Source organism: Danio rerio, chromosome 10 (assembly GCF_049306965.1).
Source record: "Danio rerio strain Tuebingen ecotype United States chromosome 10, GRCz12tu, whole genome shotgun sequence".
Classification (NCBI taxonomy): Eukaryota; Metazoa; Chordata; class Actinopteri; order Cypriniformes; family Danionidae; genus Danio; species Danio rerio.
In genome coordinates, this window is record NC_133185.1 from 557,215 (window position 1) to 568,811 (window position 11,597).

General features: G+C 41.6%; 1 protein-coding gene across 1 annotated transcript; it reads left to right on the forward strand.

Moving 5' to 3' along the window:
- The first annotated feature begins 1,189 nt into the window (after positions 1–1,189).
- On the forward strand, positions 1,190–11,315 carry lrrc32 (leucine rich repeat containing 32). The gene is made up of 3 exons (XM_001920541.8): positions 1,190–1,264; positions 4,681–4,771; positions 7,411–11,315. Exons 2-3 carry the CDS (start codon positions 4,685–4,687, stop codon positions 9,301–9,303), a joined length of 1,980 nt encoding a protein of 659 aa, XP_001920576.2. The 5' UTR covers positions 1,190–1,264; positions 4,681–4,684; the 3' UTR covers positions 9,304–11,315.
- The last annotated feature ends 282 nt before the right edge of the window (positions 11,316–11,597 follow it).

The window sequence follows — 11,597 nt, forward strand, 5'->3', positions numbered from 1 at the left end:
TATATATATATATATATATATTCATTTAAAACTTTTTTAAAATATACCATAAATAAAACCACCATAAACAAATTTTGTTTTTTATTTCATTAATATTATTGTTTTATTGATGTGAAGCACTTTGCACAACTTTTTTTTAAATTAAATTTTTTTTTAATATTTCCCAAATAATGTTGAACAGATTGAGGAATTTTTCACAGTATGTCTGATAATATTTATTCTTCTGGAGAAAGTCTTATTTGTTTTATTTCGGCTAGAATAAAGGCAGTTTTCATTTTTTAAACACCATTTAAGGTCAATATTATTCGCCCCTTTAAGCTCTATTGTTTTGGATAGTCTCCAGAACAAACCATCGTTATACAATAACTTGCCTAATTACCCTAACCTGCCTAGTTACCCTAATTACCCTAGTGAAGCCTTTAAATGTCACTTTAGGCTGTATAGAAGTGTCTTGAAGAATATCTTGTCTAATTTATTATTTAATATTTACTGTCATCATGGCAAAGAGAAATACATCAGTGATTAGAGATGAGTTATTAACACTGTTATGATTAGAGATGTGTTGGAGAAATCTGCTCTCTGATAAACAGAAATTAGGGAAAAATAAACAGGGGCGAATAATTCTGACTTCAGCTGTTTATAAATAAATTGCACGCGTCACTTCTGCTCCCGTAGTTTCTGATCTAAGCAGAGGACCAGTCTCGAGTACGGGTGAATGACACCGTTGACAAGCCTCACTTCACTTCTCACTGTGTGTGTGCGCTGGATGGACGTGTTTGACGCTCACACTGGATGAAGCTCAGCTCAGCTTTAAAACAAGTTCAGCTTTTCAACATCGATTTATTCTGTGTCATTGAGCCACAGAAACCAGTCCTGTGTGGATATAGCTCTGGAATATAAGGCGGAGTTTACCTCCAGCCGGGAATCCCTGCAGCCGCGGCCGGACCAGAGCGCCTCATTCTCGGGCAGCGGAGAGCGCAGAGCAGCGGGAAACTCTGATTTACACAGCAGCACACACACAGGGGAGATTTCTGAAGCGATAAGAGTTCATGTTTTAGGATACCGAGAGACTGGGTTAGAGAGTAAGAGAGTCAGAGGGAGGGAGAGAGAGAGGGAGGAGGTCAGATATCTGCCCAATCCCCAAACACCGCTCAAAAGGAAAAAACAAGATCATTTGCAGGATATTCTCACAGGATGTGTAGAGGAGCAGAAGAAGAGGAGCAGATGCTGGAGTGGAGGAGATCAGGAGCAGCGCAGCACTGAGGTACACACACACACACACACACACACACACACACACACACACACACACACACACACACACACACACACACACACACACACACACACACACACACACACACACACACACACAGTATATATTGTATTTCCTATTGTCTAACTCTAACTGTACACCTAACAGGAAAGTTAATGGTAACACTTTATAATAACTACACACTATGAATTTATTAAGCATTTACAAATAGTGAATTCATTATCTGTTGAGCAGTAACTCTACATTAATAAAGGTTAGTAAGCATGTCATTATGTTATTAATAATTAATTTTGACTGAAGTAAGTATTACACTATTTACAAACCAATCATTTAAGAATAGATGGTGGTTTTTAAAGATAATTCAGAATGTGTCAGTAAAGGATTAATAAACTATTCAAATTACATTTATATATTATTATTATTATTATTATTAGTTATTTAGTATGTTTATAAATGTTTTATTAACTCAACTTTATCCAGTTTTGTGACTTAATCTATAGAGAACTATTTATGCTTTATAAATGACTTATAAATGATAATTAAAGGCTCAGTTATATTCTAAACAGGAAAAACAGAAAATAAATGACTTTTATTTAATTTATTATTTTTAAATTTTAATTTTAAGATACACCAGTAAAACTGCATCAAATGAAAAAGGAATCTTTGCAACCTTATCTAAAATAAAACCTCTGTACACTGTAATCTTCACTAAATAACATTAAAATGTTGCATCATAATATATTGTTAAGTTATTATATTGTTGTTGCTTTCTCTAATTTTTACATAAATTTTATTTTTTTGGTAATATTGCATGGAATATTGTTCATTCGATACTGAGCTTTTAATTGTCATTTATAAGGGATTCATAAAGCATTAATAGTCCTTAGATCAGGTCACAAAGCTGGATCAAGTTGACTTAATAAAACATTTATTAACATACTAATTAACTATTAATATATGCCTGAATAATAAAGTATTGAAATCAATGTTTATACATATTATTAATGATTAACTTATTTATTCTGAATGATCTTAAAAAACACAACTACTCTTAAATAACTGGTTTGTAAATGACACAATACTTAATTTAGTAATGAAAAATAAATCACTCACAAATCATGAACACAATGATGAAGCACGTTATAAATGTGTCAAGAGTACAGCATTTGCAGCTGCAGTTATAAACTGCTTACTAACCTTTATTAATGTAGAGCTAATGCTTAACAGATTATGAATTCACTATATGCTGATGACAAATGATTCATAGTGTGTAGTTATTATAAAGTGTTACCAAGTTAATATTTAATTTCTGAGGAAAAAAACTTGTTCTGTTTGATTAATAAGCCTTATGAAGAACAGACACATGAGGAAAGCTTTCCTCCTAAACCTGTCATACATACACGTGCCATTACAGAAGTGTGTGTGTGTGTGTGTGTGTGTGTGTGTGTGTGTGTGCTTATATGAAGAGTTCAGATGCAGGAAAGAGTATTTACAGTAAGAGTTAACTGTAGTACGAGTGTTAAATGTCAGTGCTGCCTGACATTTTCATGTAAACGTATCTTCTCTCTCAGCCTCCAGTGTTTATGTTCAGATATTTCACTGTAATGCAATAGAAATATCAATTCAATGGAAATTATTCACTAGAACTATGAAATTACTGAACATCATAGCGCTTGACTTTTTCCACATTGGTTTATGTTACAGCATTATTACAAAATGGATTAAATTCCTTGATTTCCTCAACATTCTACACACAATCCTCCATAATGACAATGTTAACAAAGACATTTTGAAATAGTTGCAAATTTATTAAAGATAAACACCTGATAAATCACCTGTGCATCAGTATTGACAGTGTTTGGCGTGAAGCTCTAAACTGAGCTCAGGTTCATTCTGTCTCCACTGGTCATTCTGGAGATGTCTCAGCAGCTTCATTGGGGTTCAGCTGTGCTCAATTCAGCTGATGGACAGGATCTGTAAAGGCTACACCTGTCTATATAAGGGCCCAGGGTTGACAGTGCATGACAAAGCACAAACCAAGCATGAAGACAAAGGAACTGTCTGTAGAGCTCAGAGACAGGATTGTCTGGAGGCACAAGGCTGGGGAAGGTGACAGAAACATTTCTGCTGCTCTGAAGCTCCAGTGAGCACAGCGGCCTCCATCATCCGAGCATCAGAAACTAAACTCTCTGCTCTGATGAGACTCAAACTGAACTGTTTGGAGTGAACGCCAGGCGTTACGTTTGGAGAACAGCAGGCGGCGCTCATCAGCAGGCTAACAGCATCCCTACAGTGAAGCATGGTGGTGTTGGCATCATGCTGTGGGGATGTGTTTCAGCAGCAGGAACTGGAAGACTAGTCAGGATAGAGGGAAAGATGAATGCAGCGATGTACAGAGACATCCTGAATGAAGACCTGCACAAGAGTGCTCTCCACCTCAGACTGGGGCGACGCTTCATCTTCCAGCAGGACAATGAGCCAAAGCACACCGCCAACATATCAATGGAGTGGCTTCACAATGACTCGGTGAATGTGCTCAAGTGGCCCAGCCAGAGCCCAGACCTAAATCCTATTGAACATCCCCGGAGAGATCTGAAAATGGCTGCACACCGTCACTTCCCATCCAACCTGATAGAGCCTGAGAGGAGCTGCAAAGAGGAACGGGCAAACAAAAGACTCGAGGCTGTAATCACTGCCAAAGGGGGATCAACATGTGATTTTACAGCTTTTTGTTTATAATAAATGTGCAACAATTTCAAAAACTCTTTCTCCACATGGTCATTATGGGGGATTGTGTGTAGAATGTTGAGGAAATCAATCAATTTAATCAATTGTGGAATAAGGTTGGAACATAAACAATGTGGAAAGTGCAATCAATACTTTCCAGATGCACTGTATATACATATATAAACAAATACACCTGACATACTGATCAGTGGGTATATTCTCTAAACTCAACCCTCACAGCAGACTCTGCACTTTACATCCTCACTCTCCTTCACTCTGCCTGATCTATCAGCTCTTTTCCTCACAGAGACCAAAACGTAGTCCAGATTTACTGATATTGCAATACTCGTGGTGTCCCCACAATGTAAATAACACAAGGTACGCTCACACACACACAGATGCACAATAGTGAGTAATCCCCGACTGATGTACTCAGCACATTGTGTGGAAATGACGATTAACCTTTAATATTTGTGGCGTGTGGGTGTCAGTCTTCATGTGAGATCTGTAGATCAGGCTTCAGACAGTGACACATCTGTGGACACTGAGAAAGATTCCACTGTCAGACGTCATAGCGGATAAAAACAGAAACAGTGACGTGACAGCATGGCTCCTGATGTCACCGCTGAGTGTGTGTGTGCAGTTCTCATTGCTCACTCATCTGTGTGTGTGTGCAGCATCATGGGGACGTGTCTCTGGATACTGATGCTCATGGTGTCGCAGGTCTCACCGTACAGACGTCCAGCTGAGGATTCACCCTGTCGAGTGGTGAGTTACACACTTATATGTTAGATTATTTTTTTAAATCATATTTTGTGTTTATTAGTGGTGGTGAACTGCATTATGGGATGTTGATTTCTGCTCTGTCCACTTCTGATGCTAAATTCAACTCTACAGTTTAACAAAGTGACTTTAACTGACATTTTAGTGGTTTGAAATAATATCAGAAATAATATCTAGAGGAATAAGAGTGTGAAATAGCAGAACATGTGCTGCAGTTTATTACAAGCGTTCTGTAGCGTAATATACAACACCAACACACACACTATACAGCACTGCACACTATACACATGTGCAGAACACACACTTACACACTTTTTAAGGTTAAAAGTTACAGATCAAGATCCCATAATGCAGCTCAGAAGCAGAAATAAATGAGGAAAATAAAAAATAAAAACATGAATTACAAAATATCGAGCATTTACAGTGTATATGAAGTCAAATTCTAAATTATTCCCCAAGTGATGTTCAATGAAGAAGGAAATGTTCACAGTTTGTCTGATAATATTTGTTCTTCTGGAGAAAGTCTGATTTGTTTTATTTCAGCTAGAATAAAAGCAGTTTCACATTTTTAAACACCATTTTAAGGTCAATATTGTTAGCCCCTTTAAGCTATATTTGTTTTGGATTTTCTCCAGAACAAACCACTGTTATACAATGACTTGCCTAATTACCCTAACTTTACCCTAATTACCCTAGTGAAGCCTTTACATGCCACTTTAAGCTGTATAGAAGTGTCTTGAAGAAGATCTAGTCTAATATTATTTACTGTCATCATGACAAAGAGAAAACAAATTGGTTATTAGAGATGAGTTATTAACACTGTTATGATTAGAAATGTGCTGGAGAAATCTCTCCGTTAAAAATAAATAAAAAAGACTTGAAAAAGGGGAGCTAATAATTCTGACTTCAATTGCATATGATTTTTAAAAATGTATTTGTTTATTTTTTGCATCCAAAAAATCAACAATTATTATAAATATCCCTTAAAGTCTTACTTTATAGTACTGCTATATTGTTGGTTGAAACACTGCTAATACACTGAATGTGTAAAAAAAAAATATCACTTCTATTTAATGCCTAAAATCATTAGAACATTGAGTAAAATCAAATAATTTTCTATGAATATATATTATACATTGATACATCACGACTGAACTGGTATGAATTCATACAAATTTTCCACTAAACTGACAAAACGTAAAATACTTACATTTCCTCATGTTGTTAACACTTTATTTCTGATGCTCCATTTGATTATAAGTCGACGGTCTGCTTAATATCTGCTGATTCTGCTCCTTCAACAGACATTTAACTGACTATAAGAAACTTAGAAAGTACGTCAACTAACCCCAACCCCAACCTAACAGTCTACTGATAATCTAATGAGGATTAGTTGGCATGTAGATGCAATGTAACTTCAATTCACAAACCCTTTATCTCAGTTGCCAGAAATCGACACTTATGACTGGTTTTATGATCCGAGTCATTTTAAAAATACACTTTCTATATATTAACATGTTTATCAGGTTTCTATTAAGGAACTATTTAAAAAAATGCCAGAAAACTGTAACCATTGCAGTAAAAAACATACTATGGAAGTCAATGGTTACCAGTTTCCAACATTCTTCAAAACATCTTCTTTCGTGTTCAACAGAATAACTTTTCTGTACATATTTGAAGAATTAACATTTTTGGGTGAACTGACCCTTTAATCACTCGTGTTCCAGTATTCCCTAAATATATTTATAACTAAATGACTAAATATAAATGAAAAAAATGACCAAATCAAATCTTTAGCTGCTTAAACTCTCCCCAGGAATAGACAGATGGATTGTTCATCTAGAGCCATATTAGGGTGAACTATTCTGCAGGGATGTTGGAGTTTAACTGATAAGATGAGCCGGAGTCAGTGAGGTCAGGATGACGGGGCCGGAAATCTCATTGGCTGTCAGTGACACATATGCTAATGAGCGAGTGCACAGGAAGTGTGTGTAGGATGAAACACATCAGCGCTCCATTATGTTTCCATCCTGAAGTCTGGTGGAAATGAAGGGATAGTCCCAGAGATGAGGGAAAATCCTGGAACTCCGGCATCCTTGGGTTATCTGAAGAGCATTAATCATGTGTGGATGATCACAGCGGAGCTGCTTTAATCTGCAGGTTTATCCAGAATGCATGAAAATATGACACGTGAAATTTAAGAAAAGTTACTTTTTAATGTTTATTTAAGCTTTGTGTTGTCAATTTAATGACAAAAAGACAGCAACTGTTGCTTTAACTTACTTTAATATCAAGTTTACACTAAATTGTAAAGTCTAATATTTTTGTCAGTCGGACTGATGTCAGTGTAGATGGCCTGAGAAGTTCATTTGATTAACTAAAAAAGGCGGTTTAGTTAATGTACATGCATATATCATCTGTTCTTCAGGTCAAAAATGAACCTCTAAACTAAAGCAGCTATCAGAATCTGTCCTGAACACTGTCCTGCTGAACAGGCGTCACTGATCTGTGGTCAGTCGGGGTTGTGTAATAATACTGAAGTGCTTTGAGAGTTGACTGATAGCACTGATGTCCACTAATCATACTCTAATCACACTGACGTCTTCTCTTGTGTGTGTTTGAAGCATCAGGACGATGTGGACTGCAGCAGTCTGAGTCTGAGACGGGTCCCGGCGCCGCTGCCCTCTAGTATCCGCCTGCTGGATCTGTCCCAAAACCTCCTGCAGAACCTGACCCTTCAGGATCTGCCGTCCCGCTCCAGCCTCCGCCGTCTGGACCTGCATCACAACCAGATCCAGTTCCTGCAGCCGGGGCTCTTCCGGGACCTGCTGCATCTGGAGGATCTGGACCTGTCGGGGAACGCGCTGGACCTGTACGCCGCTCTGCACACCCCCCTCGGCCCGCTGCCGGCCCTGCGTCGCCTGGACCTCTCCGGTAACGGGCTCTTCACTGATATGAGTGATTATTTCCTGAGCGACGCCCCGGCCCTCACTAACCTCTCCTTAGATGGAAACAGCATCACCAAAATCAGCAGAACCACATTCAACGGCTCGCAGGCGCTCCAGAACATTGACCTACACAACAACGTGATTATAGAGATCGAGGAGGGAGCGTTTGAGTTCCTGACGGAGCTCTCTGAGCTGGATCTGTCCGTCAACTCCATTTCCTGCATCACAGACTTCAACCTGGTTCAGCTCCGAACGCTGAACCTAAGCAGAAACAGCCTGACGAACTTCCAGAGCTTGGACATGGAGGACGAGTTCCAGCTTCAGCATCTGGACCTCAGGGAGAACAAGCTGCTCTACTTCCCTGTCCTGCCCCAGAGGAACAGACTGATGTACCTGGATCTGTCCAGAAACCTGCTGCGCAGCGTCAACTGCTCGGGTCCGCTGGAGGAGCTGGAGAGCCTGCGGGAGAGCGGGTATCTGCTGACGGCTCACGATAAACCGCTGACTCTGTGTGCCAATGAGCGGCAGCAGGAGCTCGGCAGGCTGCTGTACCTGGACCTGAGCTTCAACCAGCTGAAGACGCTCTCGTCCTCCTTCTTCAGCAGCATGGCTGCTCTGGAGAGCCTGAACATCAGCAATAACTGCCTGCAGAGCTTCAGCGTGGACTCTCTGCGCTCCCTGAAGACTCTGGACCTCAGCTTTAATAACCTGCAGAACCTGTCCTTCAGCGGAGGCGCTCTGCCGGCGCTGGAGGTGCTGCTCCTGCAGGGAAACGCTCTCCATCTGTTGGACGCTCATATATTCTCCAGCCTCCCCAGCATCCGCAGCCTCCACCTCCAGCAGAATCTCCTCAGCATCTGTGCCGACCCGCAGATCTCCAGTGGATGCGTGCATCTCTCTGATATCCCATCCCTCACCTACCTGTACCTTTCAGAGAACTCATTATCCTCCATCCCTGATGGAGCATTTAAAGGATCTCCCCTGCTCATCCTGGATTTATCCCTGAACCCCGGCGTCGACATCACCGCTGCGTCTCTGTCAGGTGTGGAGACGTCTCTAACTCATCTCTCTCTGAGAGGAAACCAGCTGCATTCGCTCAGCATTGACTTCAGGGTCTTCCAGAAGCTGAGATCTCTGGATGTGTCGGTGAACCGTCTGTCAGGTGTGTCTCCGTGGAGCGAGGACTCATCAGTGGAGATCCTGAATCTGCAGAATAACCGTGTGGAGGCGCTGGGCTCCGCGCTGCTGCAGGGGCGGCTCAGGACGCTGTATGTGGGCTGGAACCCGCTGAGCTGCTGCAGGAACCCGCAGCTCCTGGATCTGCTGCAGCAGGAGCGTCTGCACGTGCCGGACCTCGCCGCCGCCACCTGCTGGTACAGTGGAGACGTGGAGCAGGTGGAGGTCAGTGTGAGCGCGGCGCTGCCCGAGCTCTGCTCGTCTGCGGACTCCAGAGTGCTGTGGGTCAGCCTGATGGTGGCGCTGGCGCTGGGGCTGGCGCTGGTGCTGACCGTCAGCCTGAAGCTCTGCCACAGCAGAAAACACAGGTTCAAGAGAGGCTTCAAAGCTTGAGCTGAAAGAAGGAAATAAACTCGCTCTCACCTGACTGTGGCTTTCAGTGTGTGACGCTCAGAGCGGATCTGGAAACACACGTCACACCGCTAACACACACACACACACACACACACACACACACCAGTGCTGGGGGAAAGGTGTATATCACAATATTACGTCACTTACTTTAACGATGGGTCACAGTGGCAGAGTGGGTAACACGATCACCTCACAGCAAGAAGGTCGCTGGTTCGAGTCTTGACTAGGCCAGTTGGCATTTCTGTGTGGAGTTTGCATGTTCTTCCCGTGTTGGTGTGGGTTTCCTCCGGGTGCTCCGGTTTCCCCCACAGTCCAAACACATGCGCTATAGGGGAACTGATCAACTACACTGGCACTAGTGTATGAGTGTGTGTGTGAATGAGTGTGTATGGGTGTTTCCCAGTGTCGGGTTGCAGCTGGAAGGGCATCCGCTGTGTAAAACATATGCTGAAATAGTTGGTGGTTCATTCCGCTGTGGTGACCACTGATTAATAAAGAGACTGATTAATCAAGTGTTTCCAAACCTCTAGGAGTTTCTGTTACCTGTTGAACACTTCAGCACATACTTAGAAGAAAACCTGTAACCATTGACTTCAATAGTAGGAAAAACAGATACAATGGAAGTGAATAGTTACCGGTTTCCAACATTCTACAAAATCTCTTCTTTAGTGTTTAAGAGAAGAAAGAAACTCATGATGGTCTGGAAACACGTCAAGGTTGAGTAAATGATGACAGAATGTTCAGTTTTGGGTGCACTGTGCCTTTAAGATTGTAATGACTTTTGTACCCCACACTGACGAACACACACACACACACACACACACACACACACACACACACACACACACACACACACACTCCACGACACACTACGCTTTCTAAAGCACTTTACTGAAGAGACGCACCTGAGAATGAATGTACCTAACACGAGACTCACTGGACAGATGGACGGAGGCGTGATCGTAGCGTGTGTGTGTGTGTGTGTGTGTGTGTGTTGGCTGAAGGAATTTTGTGGGGCACAGGAAGTGTTTTTACTGGAGCACCTGCAGCTCAGAGACTCTTTCCTGTTGTTGAGCTCAGTTTCCTGAAGGCTGCGAGCCGTTCATCTGCTGCCGAGGACTTACTCACACACACTCTTTCACTCACACACAACTGTGCAAGACTGCTGGTCTGAGTTAGATCTAGCGCACACACACACAAACACACACACACACACACACACACACATACATACAAATAAAAACACACAAATACACATCCGCACACACAGACATACATGTAGATAGACATCAACACACACACATATATGCATATATATATATATATATATACACACACACACTAACATGCGCGAACACACACACACACACACACACACACACACACACACATATATATACTGGTTGTGCTGTGTGTTTGGTCAGTCAGTCAGTGAGGTGTTTTATTAGTATATTTCCAGCTGCATGACCGTGTGTGTGTGTGTGTGTGTGTGTGTGTGTGTGTGTGTGTGTGTCTATATAAGGCAGATAGAGATAAAGATAGCTGAGGAAACACACATCAGCAGTGCAGATATTAATAGAGCTTTGAGTTTCAGTGTTGACGCACTGATGAAAGGAGTTCCTCCTGTCAGCTACGCACATGCATACACACACACACACACACACACACACACACACGACACATGACTGAAGTGGGAGGAGCTGTAGCACACACATGACTGAAGCTGGCGTTGTAGTGCGCACACACACACACACACACACACACACACACACTCATTGAAACACTCACATGTAAGCAACAATCGTATAAACACAATAAAAAATGTGCACGCTAAAACACACACAGTAAATACAAACACACACACACAGACACACACAGACACACACACACACACACTAAAATATACACACAAACATGCAGTCAAAAACATACAGAAATAACACACACACACACACACACACACACACACACACACACACACACACACACACGACACATGACTGAAGTGGGAGGAGCTGTAGCACACACATGACTGAAGCTGGCGTTGTAGTGCGCACACACACACACACACACACACACTCATTGAAACACTCACATGTAAGCAACAATCGTATAAACACAATAAAAAATGTGCACGCTAAAACACACACAGTAAATACAAACACACACACACACACACACACACACACACACACACACTAAAATATACACACAAACATGCAGTCAAAAACATACAGAAATAACACACATACACACACACACACACACACACA